This window comes from Nyctibius grandis, chromosome 2, assembly GCF_013368605.1.
Source record: "Nyctibius grandis isolate bNycGra1 chromosome 2, bNycGra1.pri, whole genome shotgun sequence".
Classification (NCBI taxonomy): domain Eukaryota; kingdom Metazoa; phylum Chordata; class Aves; order Nyctibiiformes; family Nyctibiidae; genus Nyctibius; species Nyctibius grandis.
The window spans coordinates 57,558,886-57,578,214 of NC_090659.1; the positions used below are offsets into that span (position 1 = coordinate 57,558,886).

At 37.4% G+C, this 19,329-nt stretch overlaps 1 protein-coding gene across 2 annotated transcripts in view; it reads right to left on the reverse strand.

Moving 5' to 3' along the window:
- Positions 1-19,329, reverse strand: part of ATP11A (ATPase phospholipid transporting 11A) — a 135,158-nt gene that overhangs the window by 56,750 nt on the left and 59,079 nt on the right. For both annotated transcript variants that reach the window (XM_068420519.1, XM_068420528.1), the window contains exons 2-5: positions 16,680-16,802; positions 5,881-5,970; positions 4,663-4,743; positions 3,712-3,819 (exon numbers count right to left, since the gene is read on the reverse strand). In XM_068420519.1, coding sequence (XP_068276620.1) covers positions 3,712-3,819; positions 4,663-4,743; positions 5,881-5,970; positions 16,680-16,802 — 402 coding nt within the window. The remainder of the gene's footprint in view (positions 1-3,711; positions 3,820-4,662; positions 4,744-5,880; positions 5,971-16,679; positions 16,803-19,329) is intronic.

Sequence of the window (19,329 nt, forward strand, 5' to 3'; positions counted from 1 at the left end):
GAGACTTACTAAAACAGCATATGATAATTGGCTACTCCATTTCTAGGCGAAAAAATAAAAGCTGCACTTTTGATCAATAATAAAAAGTTTTGGGCTGTTCAATATTAGGAAGGGATTAATTTCCTCATGTATTTCCTTTTCATTAAATGACTTCTCATGTATCATTCGGCAGTTCTAGGTTAATGGTTGGACTTGATCTTAAAGGTCCCTTCCAACCAAAACGATTCTATGATTCTGCAGATCCAGGGAAGTGAAGATATGGAGTGGGACAGTGAAGGTGCAGGTTTGGAACTGGAGGCAGTGAATGTCTTGGCTGGAGCCAGCCTGAACAATACAAAGCCTTCATCTCAAAGACCAGTGGAGCCTGACGGACCAGTCTACTGCTCAACTTGCCTTATTCTTCCAAGATGTGTCCTCAAGAGAACCTGCCTTTTTCCCACAAAATCATTAATCATGAAAGACAGTGACATGGTAAATTACAATAAAGCCTCAACGTGAGAACCAAAACCAGGCAAAACGCTGTTAGGGAATTATCTTGTATAAACTGTTAGGAGACAGAGAATCCACCTATTCCTAGAACAAACTGTAAGAACACCATGTAACTATTTTGATTTTACTAGCTCTCTTTACCACTGAAAACAACATTAATTTAATTATTAGCTATATCACTGCAAGTTTAATCACCTCTACAGATGCCATAAAAGGAAAAATCAGAATTCTTCAGAACATTGAATCTGGCCAGAAAGAAAGTCGGGAGGCCAGTTTAGCAAACAAACCCCTCCTGACAGTAAAGTGTCACTACAAAAGCAAGCATGAGAAAAAAATGCCCACCGTGTCTGGAGTTTTTCAAGTTGCCACTGAAAACATCTGCACATCAGAAAGCGACTTTTTAGGTGCAACTCAAAGACAAAAGAGTCCTCATCGATTTTCATAGAACATAGTGTTGAATGATCCTTATTATTTACTAATTCATCTAGCAAGATTCTCTCTGTAAGCCACGGAATACAAGTCACCCTGTAAGCCAGGAACAATCTATAATACAACTGCCTATTAAAACAGAAGTTAATAATCCAAACAATTTGCAAAAAAAACAAAAATGCAAGAATAAGAAAAAAAACACAAAACAATTAAAATACTAGCAAAGAACATTTTCTTAATAAAATTTAAAAGGTGTTCTGACATTTGCCGCTGTGTCAGCTAAAGGTGCAAACAGGACAGAGACAGGCTCTTTTCAGTTGTGTCCAGTGACAGGACCAGAGGCAATGGACACAACCTGAAACATGGGAGGGTCCACCACATTTTCACTATGAGGGTGACTGAGCACTGGCACAGGTTGCACAAGGAGGTTGTGGAGTCTCCCAGCACGGAGATATTCAAAACCTGTCTGAATCACAGAATCAATCAGGTTGGAAGAGACCTGTGGGATCATCGAGTCCAACCACTGCCCTGACACCACCATGTCAACAAGACCATGGCACTAAGTGCCATGTCCAGTCTTTTCTTAAACACATCCGGAGATGGTGACTCCACCACCTCCCTGGGCAGCCCATTCCAATGTCTAATGACCCTTTCTGAAAAGAAATTCTTCCTAATGTCCAACCTCAACCTCCCCTGGCGAAGCTTGAGGCTGTGTCCTCTTGTCCTATCGCTAGCTGCCCGGGAGAAGAGGCCAACTCCCACTCCACTACAACCTCCCTTCAGGTAGTTTTAGACTGCAATAAGGTCACCTCTGAGCCTCCTCTTCGCCAGGCTAAACAACCCCAGCTCCCTCAGCCGTTCCTCATAAGTCAGACCCTCCAGACCCTTCACCAGCTTGGTCGCCCTCCTCTGGACTCGCTCCAGCACCTCAACATCTTTCTTGAAGTGCGGGGCCCAGAACTGGACACAGAACTCAAGATGCGGCCTCATCAGTGCTGAGTACAGAGGGACGATCACTTCCCTAGACCGGCTGGCTACACTATTCCTAATAGAGGCCAGGATGCCATTGGCCTTCTTGGCCACCTGGGCACACTGATGGCTCATGTTTAGCCGGCTGTCGATCAGCAGCCCCAGGTCTCTTTCCGCCGGGCCGCTTTCTAACCACTCTTCCCCCAGCCTGTAGAGCTGCATGGGGTTGTTGTGGCTGAAGTGTAAGACCTGGCACTTGCTCTTGTTGAACCTCATGCCGTTGGTCTTGGCCCATCTATCTAACCTGTCCAGATCCCTCTGTAGGGCCTTCCTACCCTCCAGCAGATTGACACTCCCACCCAGCTTGGTGTCATCTGCAAATTTGCTGAGGGTGCACTCAATCCCTATTGAAAAGTACCAGCCCCAGAACTGAGCCCTGGGGAACACCACTAGTGACCAGCCGCCAGTTGGACTTTGCCCCATTTACCACCACTCTCTGGGCTCGGCCATCCAGTTTTTAACCCATCGAAGAGTCCACCCATCCAAGCCCTGGGCAGCCAGTTTGTCTGGACATGGTCCCAGGCAACCAGCTCTCATTGGCCCTGCTTGAGCTGGGGGGCTGGAATAGATGACCTCCAGAGATGCCTGCCAACCTCAACAGTCTGTGATTCTGTGAAAAAGAAACCTCATTTTTTAGCAATTCTCTTTATCCTTCCTGTAGTCAAATGTTCACATGCTTTAGGTGCAGAAGGGTCTAGCTTTATATGATCTAGTCTGTTTTCTTGAGTAATACAGGTCAGAGATTTTACCCATTTACCCATACATACAGATATTCCTTCCCATGCAAATATTTCCTATGCCTGTCTCTGCTATCATTTAGTTGCTCAAAATACAATCTCTGAAAGGCAAAGAATAGAGGAGAAATCGAGAAAATATGGCCAATAGATTAAGTAATGGAATACAAACTCCAGTTATGTGGTACTTTATTATTTTTATTTGGAATATTTAACTGTCTAGTTACACACAGAGAATACTCAGCTTGTGACGTCTTAATTTTTTAAGAACCTGGAAGCCCTAGGCAGAAGCTATCACACTCAAAGGGAAGGTCACCGCAGAAAGGCTGTGAACACTGTAAAGCCATTTATGGCCAAACAAGGCAGAGCACAAAAAGATATCCCTAACAAAGATATTAGAAATAAGGAAATTCCAAACAAATATATATAAAATTTGCTGAGTTCTGAGGAGAATAATGATGAAAAGTTAATCTCCTCACACGAGAGAATAAAAAAAAAAAAAAGTAGCAGAAATTCATTTCTGAAAACAACCTTCAAAATACCAGGAAGGGAATGTTGCAGCATTCAGAAGGCTAATGAAGAGGCTGTGATTTGATGGGTAATGAAGGAAGTATTCTGAATGTGTTGTATATGTATGCATATGCGTATGTGTTGCATACATCAGACAAATTGGTAGCACTGACTATCATAATCAGGCTTAAATAAATTATTGATATGCATACCCACAGAGGATCGAAAATGGAGAAAAGACAAAAGACAAATAATGAGTGAAATTCCAAGCTAAAAAATAGAAAATGAAAGGAACAGTTATAAGAGGAGTTAACAAAGCAAAGATAAAGAAGAAACGTATCTAGCTTCTAAAAATATTTTATTCAGAGGCATTAAATTAAAAATTAGTATTGTAGGTCTAATCTCCATTAAATGTCATAAATGCTACAACATCATCACACTACATTTCTGTATAATGTGTTTTACAAGAAGTGTGAAGTAAAGCCTGACTCCTAAAATCTGTTAAGGCATAGTTACTTACTCTTAATTTTCGGCTTTGCTTTCTAACCAGTTTACCATGTTGAATGAAATGAACAGGGCATTGGTTCATTGCATTGTCAGCTTTATGTCGAAGCCAATCTTCATAACCCTAGAAAACAGTGAAATGGAATGACACAGTAACGCACTTTTGGCTATAAAGACGCAGAAGAGCTCTAGCTTGCAACAAAAAATTAAAAAATTATCCTTCATCAAGATAAGGGGAAAAAAAAGAAAACATTCTCACTAGAACAAATGAAATTGTGATACATGTCAGTAATACAGTCATGTTGGACATACGTGAAAAAAAAGTATTCATGGTTACAATTAGTCAACAAAATTATGTATTTTAATGAAGACATTTTGATGAATAGGGATGCTTACAACGTGTATAATAATTTTCACATTAAAAATGAGAGAATACAGTAACATCTGTTCAATGCTAATCTGTAGAAAGCACTGCAGCTATGGCTATGAACTGTAGATTATAATCAATATATACTGAAGACTTGAACCAAAATAGTTTTTATTAGCTGTTCATGCTGTAAAGTCTAAGGAACGTTAAGAGCAAATTTATCTTGTAAGTTTTTGTAGTTCTTACTAAACTCATTTTCAGTCATCATGGAGAAACATAAGAGGACGTGGACAGCTATTTAGAAACAAACAAACAAAAGTCGAAGTGTGCTGAGTTAACACAAGAATGTAAATGATTCCTTGGAACACAAGGACACCAAAATTATAAAATAATTTAGAAGCTCGTGTTGAATTTGTGAGACATCATCATATAGCAACCAATTCTACTTAAACTACAGAAACAAAACTGTCAAAACTCATTGTAATCATTCTTTAGGCATTGCCCTAAGACAGTCTAATATAAAAAAAGTAGGGAAAATTGAAATGCAAAACAAATAATAATGTTCTCTTTAGTTTTACTTTTGCTCACTATATTACTCACTTGTTTGATAGCTGTTACAGTGATGACAAATAAAAGTGGAAGTCCACTTGTAACTGGACTAGTAGGTGTATCAATAATTAACTGCAACAAAAGGAACAAGTATTTTCTGGTTACGTTTTTGTGCATGTAAGCAGTCAATTTTTTAAGCAAGACTTTCAAGTAATCATTTCCCCAAAATGCTGCAAAGCACCAAGGAAATTCAATTAAAAGAACAGTACTTTAATGCAATTTTAAGAATATATACTATATCAAAAACTTTGAAAAATAACTACATGCTATAATAAGGTACAATACTGTATTTAGATCACATTAACATTCAGATGTTAATGCCTAGTAAAAATATTTGCTTGCAAGAGTTTACATAAGTACCAGACTGGAAAGCTGCAGCTTTGAAGGGAAAATTACTGAGCAGCGTTAGAAATTAGCATGGTGCTGTTTTCACGTGTTGTACAATACAGCTGTTCTTATGCGTGCAAGGAATAAATCCTGAAATACTGAGCTGGGGCTTCTGCAATTATAAACAAAGAGGCAGAATCCAAAGAGGGAGTTCAAATGATAAGAAAATCTAAATTGTCTTGGGAATCTGCATAGCTTTTATTTCTACACAATCTGGTGTGCGAATACATCTTTTCACTTAACTTAGTAAGATTTTTACTGTTTAACACATTTAAGTGATTGTGAAAGGTTCAGAATGAAGACATCTATAAAGTAGCAAACTAGTTATCTGAGGCAATAATTACAAAAAGAAATATTTATGTACCACCCTAAGCAAGCACTGTATAAGCATCTATATTCCAGTTTGTCTACAGGCTTTGATGACAGTGCAGTTGGAAAATTTCTGCCAAGGCATCATTCTCTTATTAAAAAAAACCTCTTTAGCAAAACTAACAGAAGTTTATCATCAACATAATTTATAACAACGGTTTTACTGATCTGGATGTTTATTACAAAATAAAAATGGCACTCATTCTTTTCAATTTTTTCAAGAGATGTCTTGCCATCAAACCAGCAATGGTGTCAATATCTCTTTAGGTTAGATTCACATTTACAACCTGGAAATGAAATAAAACTCCTTTTGTCACATCATCAGTGTAAAAGGCTATCCAGACTCAACCATTTACCTCTTCAGTCATCAAACCAGTGCATTTTTAAACTTTTTCAACTCCTTTGTTTTTCAGGAAGAGTCCAGAAATTTATCAAAAAATGTGGATAGCTTACCTGAACAAGGAAAATGATGAGAAAATAGAAGTTAGCTATTCTTCTGAATTGCTCAAACAAATTTTTCGGTACAAAGTTCCAAAACGTGTACTGAAAACAAATGCACAGATTATCAGTGTTTGTGAGGGAAGTATTATTCACATTCTATGTTCTAAAAATCAAACAAATTAATAATTTGCAATTCAAGATTAAATTAAACAAGAAGCAGGAGTATTTTTGTTACTTTGTTTAATAATTTACTGAAATGGAATCTTAAATTGGCAATCATGTACTCTTGGAATCATATCAATTTTCTGAACTGTGATAGTGTCTTGGTACGAGGGACGGACATGATTTTTGACTAGCAACAATGCTCCTTCAGAGGTTTAGTTACAGAACAGTTTAAAGCTATCAATGGATTTTAAAAACATCTCAGTAAACTCAAACAGCACTTTTAATTCACTTCCATTTTGTGTGCATGACTTGAGGAGGTAGGCGGCACTCAGAGTTAACTACGCAGTCATAGCAAGTTGATCAAATAAAAGTTGTCAGCCCCTCTTCTGTTCCTTGGCTTAGACACAAAGATACTCCTCAAAATAAACTACAGCAGTGAATAAGAGTAAATGGCTGCATATTTCTCTATTGATCTTACAAATCACTTAAAGTTCAATAAAATTACATAAGAAACACTATATAAAAGTGCAAACAGAAAATGCAATACCATCAAAGGAAAAAGATAATATAAAAGTGAGAGAGAAAGGACTTTACATCATCCAGCCCCCTCCCCTGCCCTGCAGCAGGTTCAACCATACATGTTTTACACAACTCACTCTGTAGCTCCAAAAAAATTTGCAAGGATTGCTTACTGGAATGCATGTAAAAATGTCAGCTAAAACTGTATGAAAAGGTGCAAAAAATGGCTTGAGAAAACTAACACTGTATCATCTTATTATCCAAATTATCATTTGACACATAATAAAATGACAACTCCAATGTAACTTTCATTTCAAAGGAGACGGGCTAGGAAGCTTCTCCTAATTTATTTGCTCTGCTACAAACGTGCCTTGTCTCCTCTTGGCAGATTGCACTGATACTTTCTGATACGCAAATGACGCCATGAGTTAGACATCTTCCAAATTTGGCCCCAAAAGCACAGACAACTAGAGCTCTAAAAGTAAAATACCTCTATTATATCTGCAGATGAAAAGGACCCTCGAGAAGCATGCCTTACTTGTATGTACATCCCCTGTTACGTAATCTTTTTACTTGTTGGGGGTTAAAACCTGGACATGCGTGAGACACAGGAATGAAATGTTCTTTTTCTATTATGTGCTAAAAATCAGTATCTATTCTAAACATGCCCCAAGTAAAGACTTACCCTGCCTTACAGTTACCTCAATATTAAATCACCTGTGAGCAAGCCAAAACTCAAGCAGCCATACATGCAACAGCTAGAAAGTCAAGTGCTCTCGTCTTGCAATCAGAATACTTATCAGACTGGAATGCTGCTTGCACTGCCCCCTACCCAGCTATTTATCTTGGGATTTTGAAATAGAACTGGTTAGACTTGATTATTTTTTCTTGCACAACAGACCTGATCATTGAAAGCTGCTGTTGTGATATATGAAAATATAGATTCTATTCTATGATAATAATTTTGTATTTTCATCATTAACTTTGATTATCAGGCAAATTATCTGTTTTCTAATCTTATGCATTTATTTTTTTATCAATCTCTGCCTGCTGAGAAGAAAAAATGAATACAGGTTTCAGTAAAATCTCTGGTTTACAATTTTCTGTTTAGCTCTTTTGATAGAACAAGTGTTTTTTTTCCATGTTAAAGGGGTTTTTTTGACTGTTAAAGTTTGATGATTTATAAAAGCTCCCCAAATCACCATCCATAAAATAAAAACGTCATCTCTTATGCCATAACTTCCTGTTTAAATATCTTGAGAGTTTGATTTGACTAAGTGTGTGGTGACAGCATACTGTCTGTCATCAGACTAGATATTTAAAACATCTGATTGAGGAAGTCAAGTAAATTAGTTAAAACAACAATCTATAAGAGGGTTGAATGTTCACCTTTACCCTTAGTATCTGATCCTCCTCATATTCCAACCTCAGTCCCTGTCAAGCAGTGATACTGCTAAATACATCAGACCACTGTTCCCAGATAATTAATACCATCTCTCTTCTTCAGATAATTTCTAGCCTTGCTCCTTGTAAACTCTGAAAAGCAGTTTATGTATATTTAACTACCTTTTTTCACTATAACTCACTTGAAGGAAATAATGTTATCCAAATAGTTACACACTTGAAGCTTTTAAGCTAGAGAAGGCTTAACTGATCTTTTTCAATTGCTGCAAAAGACTTAGAGCTCAGAGCACATACATGCCTTTTGCATACAGGAGGTAATATGTCAGGCAGCAAGTAGTAGTTACGTATTCATCCAAGAGATGAACACATTGTCCGAACAGATGCATCTGAAGCACTGCGCAAGAAACTGTAACATCAGTTTATCTAGAGTCAAAACAGCGTTATTCAAGTATATTTTCCTCACGTTTATAATCATAATAGCACCTGCAATGATGGTGTATTTCTGTAATAACGTGCTTAGACTACTTCTGCGCACCTCTGCAGTATATTCCCGCTCATGCCCCTGCCCCATCTCACTAATTCTTGAGTCCTCTTTGCTAATGCCGTGTTGCTTTCCGCTCCAACACCTCCTTGTTAGAGTCGCTCCCATGAATAAAAATATAAAATAGGTCTTCTTAACAATGGTTTAATTTTTTTAAACACTGTATTTTGACCTTTTAATTTTATATCTGTATGCCAGAGTTTTTGTTCACATTTCAAGCTTCTCTTTCTGTCCTAAGAGGCAGATATTTTCTTAAGTAAAAGGAGAGTTTCTCAAATAATCACTTGACATCAAAAGCCAGAGCTGTAAAAAAAAAAAAAAAAGCACTCCATATTGCATTATTCAGTTCTGTCAACACCTCAGTTTCTGACACCTTATTTGTTTTAAATAGTCACCACCGCTCTTCTAACCTGCTCTGATTTCACTCCTTTCCCTCACCTTTTCCACTGTTTCTTGTAAATGCTTAGAACTATTCTGACAAAAAATATCTACTATGTTGCTTCAGCCCTGGTTTGTAGACATCTTGCTATGCTGGTTCTCATCCCTTCTGCAAAACAGAATCCATCTTGAGGATAACAAATTCAGGGAAGAACAGATAAAAGCTGAACAATAATCTTGCAGTCACTTCTTTAAGTTTTTCAGTGTTTTTCTTTTAACAGATCAAGACACATACACAAAACTTGAACATGTCCATAGTGACTTCAGTATTTTAATATACAGACTTTTATAGTACCTATCAATTACCAAGAGATAATACATGCTTAAAAAGCTGCCAGTTTAACAACTGGACTGTATGTGTGTGTGTATATATATGCGAATAGCATTTTATATATAATACCACCTTATGTATTATTATGCTATTAAAACAACCTATTACATACATTACATACATATAGTTACCCCCTTCAACAGAATACCTAAAAAAGGTCTGATAAAAAGTTTGACAATTTCTTAAAAATTAATTTTATTTATTAAAATGTTACTTTTTTTTGAAACACAATTTGTCTAAATCTAATACAGTAGAGAACTGACAGAGAAAACTATAGTAAAGGGTGTGAAAAAGGAAGTAAATAATTAACTGAAGTCCTAAGAACTGCGTCAAGAGTATGGCTTGTCTATCTCTCAAGTGACTTGCTTATAATCACCATAGGAAGTTTGTAGCAGAGCTGATCTATGTTCTTTGATATATTAAAATCAGTCTCAACTCTTTAACTGCTCCAAGCAAAAAACCCTAGACTTCTGTGCTTATGTATGGCTCAATAAAATTGGAATACTAATATCCACAAAATTTTGAAAAGCACTTTGCAAAGTTTAGGACAATTTGGAATGAATGCAGAAATACACCAATAACTATATTTTAATGAAAGTACTAACATGCAGGCCACCTGCACAGTGTTTATCACTCCACTGAGGGAGAGACCCCCGTTTCTCCACGCTGCATGATGTAGGGTAGTTCGCATCACTGGGACCACTGTAAGCTCTGTTATGTGCAGGGCTTTTGCACGTGACTAAGAGCCACTGTACACTCAGTGCAAAAACGAAACTGATTTGGGGAAATTAGTTCAAGTTTTGCCTACACATTTGAATGAACAAGCATACGTATTTTGTCATAGAGTTCCTTAAAAATAGTTGCTCGTAAAACAGGATTTCTACTGCAAACAAAGAAGCCTATCTTTAGTAGTCCTTGTTCAGCAACAAGGGGCTATTACCTCCAGGAACTTCTCTGACAAAGATGTCCCCCAGCATCTGGAAGATTATCTAATTACAATTTAAAAAAAACTTACAGCAAGGATGACTGACTAAAGAGAGAAGTGACAGAGAGAGTTAGGAGAACAGAAAAAAAGACTGAGTGCATGTGAGAGTGAGCAAGCTTCACTTTCTCACATGTAAAGTGAAGAGAATTACATCTGTCCTCCCTGGCGTTGGGTTTGGTCCTGCTTATTTCCCTTCCTTTCTTCCACTTCTCTCTCACTGCATGCAGGCTCCATAGTGATACGAAAAACCTAACTTAAGGGCTCTGTTAGGGGCAGTACTAGCAGAGAATAAAAGATCACTAAGAACCCTGGGCTGAGTCAGGGGAAGGGCAGATGGCTTCTCCTGGGAACACAAGGGAGGCTGCATAGAGCCTTTGCCCTGGAAATCCCACCCAGAGCAGGATCATCAAGAGCTAACAGCTCTTCCTTGCTCTCTCTAGGCACTGGCAGTTGTCCACAGAAGAAAACTGTATATTATTGTGCCTGGAAGGAGAAATGCATGCTCATGTAACTCCCATCCCATCACAGGTATTGCTGTCCCTGAGCTGGCACCAGACCGAGTCTGATTGATTCGGAAGCATTTGAGACTGACTGCTGATCAAGCCCATTTACTCTTCTTCATTACTAACAGCTCCTGCTCCTTTGGCATGGCTGGGCAAACCTTACTATTTAACACTTGCAGTGTCAGATCTGACCCTCTGCTTCAGCCAGGATGGCTGTGAGTCAGTGGATTACCTGGGCGCAAGCTGGGAGCTCTGTGTTACAGCTGCTTTTAGAGCAGATCAGTATGTCCACACTAAAAGGCACACTCAACATTCACTGTGTTGGTACCAGTCCCATATGCATTTGTGTCTACTCATCCTCTCTGCCCCCACATGGCATGCTACACATAAATATTTATCAGCTTCACAAATATATCACCATGCCAGTTCCCACTGTGGGCTTTGGATGCTTTTTTGACTCCCAAATGTCATTGTTTAGGGTTGTGTTTGAACTCCTCATCTTGAAACTGCTATGTCATGGCCCTAGACAGGCCAGATAAATCCTTCCATCACCTTGGAAAGGTGTCAATCTAGGTCTCCTCTGGGTTCCAAGTGGCTCATCTTGGTGGAGGCATTTTAATATTTCCTTTAAGCTTCAGTATTAACATTTATTCCAAATGTGCAACAAAATGAGAAATCAGAGCCCCTCCATGTCTTTATGTTTTTATAATGACACTAAGAGTGAGTGCTGCAGGGAAGAGGCACACTACGAGGGCACAAATTTCTGCTGGAAGAAAGGAACATTTCAACAACATCCACTGAAACATGTCAGAGTTACTTTATTTAACTGTTAGTCACTGTGACTGAGATGACTCACAATTAATCAGATTAGCACTGAAGGCAGCTAAGGTTTCCTTTGCAATTTATAGGATTCTTAACATGCAGCATTACTGTTTCAGGCCATTCTCATGCAAATCAATGTTTGGATCAGTATTTGATGAGAAGTCCCAAGGAAACATGCAGACAACAGAAGACAGTATCATTTGTGAAACAAAACCAGGAGCACTTCTGGCACATGAATATAGTTGTACAGCATTTCAAAGCAGGAGTTAATAATAGTATTGTTTTCCCATCTAAGTTCACCTTATTGCTTCTTTATAAGAAGAACAGGAAATAAAGCTACAGTACAAGTCAGCATCTCATAATTTCATCTTAAATTAATTTGAATGAAATATCTTTACTCTAGTGCAAATTCTTCAAGTAACAGTTCTGCATCCACTGTAGATTCAATCTTGCATTCCACTTAAGAGTCATATCCCTCTACTCTTCAGTATCGTCTCCTGTGAGCTTAGGCCCCACTACTTCCAGTCACGTTAGTGACCCAGGCACAAGTGGTTTTTGTAGCTGTAAAAACTTCTCTTTACGAAACTATGACAGTAGAAGTGTGCACCTAGACAGGATCATCAAGGCAAAATAGAATGTATTGATTACCCACAGACTGAAGAGAAGAATAAAAGACTTTGTAAGTCTCTCTAACCCAGTTTTCTCTATGGGTGGTATGGAAAAAACAATCGGTCCTCCTGCAGAATGTTCCTGGGGTTTCTGAGTTTGTCAGCTGTCTCTGACACACCAGGAAGTCTCTGATCTCTCACTCAACGGGCTATTCCTATCCTCACATCTCTGAAATTTTTAGTTCTTTCTTCTGGTTCATTCTTTAGGTTGTCAAAAGCAGAAGCAGCTGTAATTAAACATATTCTTACAGAACTCCATATTGTTGCCTCAAAAAAGATTTTATTTTCTATACAACTTTCCCCTCTGTTCAAGAGTGAAATGTACACATCCAACTAGTCTTCAGTTCACGGATTCAGCTAGAACAGGAGATGCAAATCCTACTCTGTCTACGAAGGAATGAGATCCTTGAAGCTAGCAGTTCTATAAAGATACTGGATTAATGTCAGGAAAAGGAATTTGAATGTGAGAAGTTATTAACAAATGAATAAAGAACTAAAACCATAATTATGCCACTATAAATCCATAGTTTTCCTATACATCGAAGAATGCTCCGTGCATCTCTCCATCTTAAAAACTCTACAGCTGGCTTGGGAAAAGGTACAGACCAAATCTGAGAAAAGGTAGGGACTGGCTTCCACACAAGCAATTACTGAACAGACTAAATTTATTGAGCCTGGAAAGGAATATGGTGGAAGACCATTAACAGAATCAAGAAGATAAGCACAGGATAACAGTTGTTCTCAGATTCAAGGACTTGGAACATGAACTGAAATTAGCAAATAGGAGTTTCAAAATGAAGGATCATACTTTCTTTTGGCAAACATTTCTACAGTTTGACTGTGCCTTAACTATGTATTCTGAAAATTTACATGGGCTCAAAAAGTATTGAAGAAATTCACAGAGGAGAAATCCATTAAAGACTAAATACAAAATCATCACTTTTGGCTCACAAATGGCTAAGTCACAGATCAACAAATACTAAAAGAGTATTCAGGGGAAGTATCACTCTATGCTTACTTGTTCTTGCATTCTTCCCTAGGCATCTACTGCTGGTGACAACACACTGTGCCAGATGGACCTTTGGCAATTCTTAGCTGGTCAGGCATATTCACGTACTACTACGCATGTACACACAATCTGTTTAGCATACTGACTGAGATACTCCCAGCACAAAAATATGAAGCTTAGACCTTAAGGAAGTTTCATATTAAGAAGTTATTTTGCAATTTATCAGTCTTTAATAAAAAATAAAAACCTTTTGTTATCCTGTTTCAGAAGAAGGAAAAAAAGTTGTTTCCCACCAAGTTCTGCTAACTGCTACTGCTGCATAGTTTAACTTACTTTCCTTTTGACATAGAAGTTCTACCAATTAGTAAATAATTTCAAAATGTGAATAATTTTTAAAGAAAAAAAAGCAAGCAACCTCCCTGCCAATTCAATTACTTTTTTCTTCTCATTTGAAACATCAGGATTTTCTACCAGCTGATATTTTGCCATGCTGCATCACTGTCATATGATAAATTCAATCTAGGGCATACAACAGCTACTTTAAAGGCTAACATCCCAGGCAGCTGAAGCAGCTAAAAGTTAGATCAACACAAGGATCCACCTTACAAAGGTCACTACCTCTAGAACATAAGCAAACTGCACACACAATCCAAAAGACATAAATTTTTGCCTTTTATTATTTCAACACAGCCTTTTTGTAATGCATTGTTAAAATCCTAATTGAATTAACACATCAAATCAAAAGAGCATTTTTGTCTGGCCAAGGTCTGTCTAGATAAAATTTTTCGTGACCAGGAACATGTCATTAAGCAGACAGAGCATTAACCTCATTCCACAGTGACACTGCAATATACAAGAAATAAACCTCTGTACTGGAATCAAATTATTATCTTGCTGACACCAGGAAACCTCTAGTGAAGCACAGTAAAGTCTACCTTTGGAAGGAAGTAATATAAACCTTAGATTTTCCTAGTTATTTCAAGTTGTCATCCTTTTTCAGGGCTTTATGACAGGACATGTTAGTACAGCAGCATACAGTCTAATTGATGAGGCTTCCTCATGGTTTTAAACTACTCTTTTTAGAAATTCAGTTTGTCTTAGGTTAGTAAAATCTGTACTTGCGAGTTCAGAGTTCCTCATCCTTGAAGAACAAGCAGACACTCTCTTATATAAGCATTAAAGACCTATAAAAGCACAGCTGAAAGCTACTGTCTGTCTTCCCAACGAAAGACGAAGGAAATATCCTTTATGGTTGAAGTAACATTACGCAGCGTGCTTGCGTGCATGTATCTTTACTTTAACAATTACAGATTTCTCATCTGAATTTTGTACATTCGAACATTTCTCAGGAAGCTTACGTCTATGTTTCCTAAGCTGTGGTAGGTGCCCCTCCAGAGTGTTCATAGGGGAGCATGTGACAAGGACAGAGCGAAAGGTTAAGAGTTAGCTAGTTTACAGAACCAGAATGAATGCAAGTCACAATGGTGCTTTATCCAGGCTGTGTGGGATGGAGGATGTGAATAAAGTTTACTTGAAAGGGACAGTACAGGTAAGAAAGCATAGAAAGTTCTCACATAAAGACAACTGTAAAACTGAGCTTTCAGCGGCCTAAGCAACTGTTCAATATTATAAAGCACTTATGTGAACTCTGTTCCCTCCTGAAATATCACCACTGTATTTACTTTCACAAAGACAACTTATATTTTTTTTTAAGTGTGAGAAGTTTAATCAATAAACAGAAAATTTGAGAAACATTGTATATATTAAAAAATTATTTCCACTAATAACCTTTTGTTTATGGAAAGCTGTTTACAGATACAGTTCTCAAAGAGTTTAACATTTGAAACATTTAAGTGAACATGCTTTATATCCAAATAAAAACATAGTGAAGTCTCTTTCCTGAACTAGTTGAACGCATACACGTTTACTAATTGCTGGCAGGGATCCTCAGCTCAATCCAGGTTTAAATCATACTTAAAAATCTCACTCTGGAAAGCACAGTAACTTGACACTTTCACTAATTTCATCATCACAAAAAAATGTCAAACATCTTGCAGAGGTTGAGTAGCATGTTTTTATTTCAAAAAGTATAAACAGCTTTATCTACGTATGTCCCAGATGAGATGCAAGAGATGAAAAAAATATGAAAAGTGTCACAGGAGTACAAAGACTTGCGTAAAATGTATTTACTCTTCAATAATCCAAAAGGCAATACAAATTAATGTGTAGAGCACCGGATTTCCCACTGTACAAGTCTGATTGTATTCTATCTGGATAATTTACTGGATTACCTTTCAAATATTCTAATTAAAGATGCCCAGATACTAGGCTGTTTGTTATTATACTGTCTTTGAAGGAAGTACAGAAAGAAAGTAGTAAAAACAGTAGTGAAGGAAGGTAGTAAAATAGACAATTTCACATAAGAAATGACACACAGTTTGAGAAAAGTGTGGGGTTTATTACAGGTTTGCCATTATATTAACTGATGGCAAACGTTCAGATCCACAAAGGTAAGCACTCAGTTTCCTGAGATCACAATGCTACTGACGTTCTTAAAATGAGCCTATGGATCTGAGCCACTGTTCAAGAATAAGTTTTCCCAGTAGAGGAGCTATTCTTTTGAATTCATTATTTCATAATTGGTTGAAGGTGTGCGCTCATGAAGATTAAAATCTAAGCACATTGAAAACTGTAAGTTCTTAGGGTGTTAGTCATACAATAAGCTGCAAATGTTGTTTTCCATGCCACTGCAGTGCAAACCTTTGGCTAAAGCAAGCCAGTCAGTCTAAACAGGTGGAGAGTACCAACAACCCAACTGCTCACAAAAAGCTGCTGAAGCTTACAGAAAGATTTACTAGTTCAAGTGAGAGGCAACTGGAAGGTTTCTAAAGGGCACAAATGCATCACAATACTAAGAGTTTAAGAATGATTCACTTGTATGCATCTAACAAAGAATATTATTTCTACGGGGTTTTGTCAATATGAGCTTTTGAAGGGAATGGCACTGTTATTGTGGAAATAGCTTCATTTCTTGAGCACTTATATTGATCATACTATTTCTAGTACTTTGAGGTATTGCTTTAGATTACAAAGGATGTGGTCTTTCCTTGGGATGATTTTCTTTACTCCAGGGTTGCCCCAAATAAAAATTGCTTTCTTACTCCTTTGTGGAAAAGCACAGTATCACTCTCAGACTTTACTATAAGTAAACATTGGAAAAGTCATTCTATTTCTGTTCATTTTAGAGGTAATTTTGCAATTAGTTTTTGTGGAAGAAACTTGAGATACCTTCATTTTACCTCTGCCAGTCACGGTAAAGGAGAAAAACACAGGAAGTATAGGAAGAAAATCTTGAAGGAAATAAACAAACACACAAAGAATAACTTCAGCTGATTTATGTAAATGAACAAAAGAAAATACTACTACCTTTGATGAGACTATTCGGTTATCTGGAAATCTCTGTGGAATGTACGCTTCAGTGCCTGGAGGCGGTTCACGATGCCCAACATAAATAGTCCGACTGTCCACCCAATTCTCTTCTCCAGCACACTATGGGGGAAAAACAGTCATCATGTCAGTTCACTCAGTATTTCTGCAGTGAAATGAATCACACACTGAATCAACTAATCACGTGTCTGATCATCAACACATAGTCATCAGTGTGTGACCCCTCACACTTCTCTCTATAATCTCAAGACCACTAAAACACATAAAACTAAGTCAATTGTCAAAAATCCCGCTTAATTGCACTGCCCTTTCCCTTAAGGCAATAAAAGGAAATCCATGAAAATTACTATTCTGACTTTTTAGTTTTATAACTGAAAAAAAGAAGAATGGCTTAAGATTTTCTCAGTCAAATTAGATATTTGGTAAGTGTTTACACGGTTGCTACTCATTTTACCCCTGATAAAAATCAATGATAATTAAAACATTATATATATGACAAGTACATCTCATTTTTAAGACTAGCCAGCCATAACTTAGTATTTTATTGGCAGCAAAGCAAAACTTTGTGTTCTCCGACTAGTAATAACGATTTCCCCAAACACAAACAAGCTTAGGGCCTATTAGACTGCCAGGAAAACACCTCAGCTTGTCAACTCAGATCCCTTGCTATTTAATGAAAGCTGTGGCTGCAAGTAGAAAAAAGTAGGTGAGTCAAAGTAAAATGTTCATATATTCTCATCACGAAACTCCACCTCATCTACAGCTTATACAAAATGAATACTTCTATGCTTCCAATTCACTGTAAAAAAAAAAAAAAGTACAAATCACTGTAGAAAAGTGTTTACATTGAAACAAAAAGATCGTTTTTAATTTAGAAATTTTTTTCAAGGACTTGGATTACAAAATGCTCATCCCTTAGTCAGTCTTACTAATCCCCATCTACCGTATGAAGAATATTTGTCAAGTACAGAATACATTCCTAATACTTTGTCGTACATAGAGAAGCCAAGGCATCACCTCTTTTAACATCATCATTAGGTCAAGTCTGGAGTAACTTAAATATTTAAATATGTAATCAATTTGAATTCAAAAACTCTGCTTCATGTTGTAACGATGCATCTACATATATTTCCATTAAGCATATTAGAGTGAAGCTTCTTTTCTGCATCTTCAACAGCTACATCTATTTGGTATATTTAATATGTCCTGGAAGTGCTCCTGGGCACTGGTGCTTAACTGTCTCTAAGGGTGAACTATCAGACCACTACTTAGCAAACTAACACCAAACAAATACCAGGAGCAGTCTGGTAGTTAACACAGCCAAAGCATCACTCTCCAAAGCAGCTGGATGTAGCTGTGCAGCTCTTGACAATAAAAGAGAGCTTAATCATATAGACATAGTATTTTCTTTTCTAGCTAGTCTTGCTGTCAATAGTTCTGGGCCCATTTACTAGTGCAGACATGTCCAGTAAGTATAAAAAAAAAAATTTAGTTCTCAAACTTAAAAAATATTCACTCTAACATTTTCTTCATTGGTTCATTTCTATATGATTATGCCACTGCCTTAAGTGCAACACACAGGCAAAGAACAAACATTCAACATAAATTACTGCTGAAATATACATATAAAACCTTGCAATACTCTGTAAACCTGGAGCAGTTAAGCTTTTAAAACAATTAACTATGTCATGTGCATGACTTTCTTGGGGGCGAGAGGGGACATCAAAAACAGAGAAAGAAAACCTCTTGCACTCAGACTATCAACCTAAGACTGGACATGGCACTTAGTGCCATGGTCTAGTTGACAGGGTGGTGTCAGGGCAACGGTTGGACTCGATGATCCCCGAGGTCTCTTCCAACCTGATTGATTCTGTGATTCTGTGAACCACAGAATAGCTGAGTAGTCATGAAGTAAAATGTAAAGTGAAGTAAGAGGCTTAAAGAAAAGCAATTTCTGCTGTCTCAGACATTTATACCAGAACTAGTTTTTAACTAGTTTTAATTAGGACCCTAAATCATTACTAATTCTTGAACATTTAAGAAAAATGAAGGCATTATGTTCAGAAGCTACTGAAGGCCAAAATTACAAAACTAGGCATAAAAAAAATAAAGGTAAAACCAAAGTTTTTCTTAGCCATTTTAATATGTTATTCAATATTCAGTAATTTGGAAGAGCCACTTAAATACTATATGAAGACAAACTACTTATAAAGGAAGTAAAAGGGACAGCCTTTCATGAGACACACCAATGGCCTAGTCACAGCTTCTGCTAAACTCCCTAACTATCCCTGACTCAGTGGGAGTGCACATACAACATTTCTCACACATCAGATCCCTCCAGTGTAGACCTGAAATTAGGATGTGGGTTAGTTTAAAAATTACACTGATTTTCCAGCCAGACAACTCCTCCCATATCACTGATTGGACTTGTCACAACTCAAAAAGCACACTGCCATTCAGCCCACTTCTGAAGACCAGGAAAGTAAAGCAATGAACATGTTTCCACTTCCACCTTCCTTCTATGCCTAGAACAAAACGTGGTACCTTTTACGATTTTATTAGAACACAATATATTTTACCTTGTCAGTGCTCTTGAATGTACAATGCACACAAATAATTTATTGACACT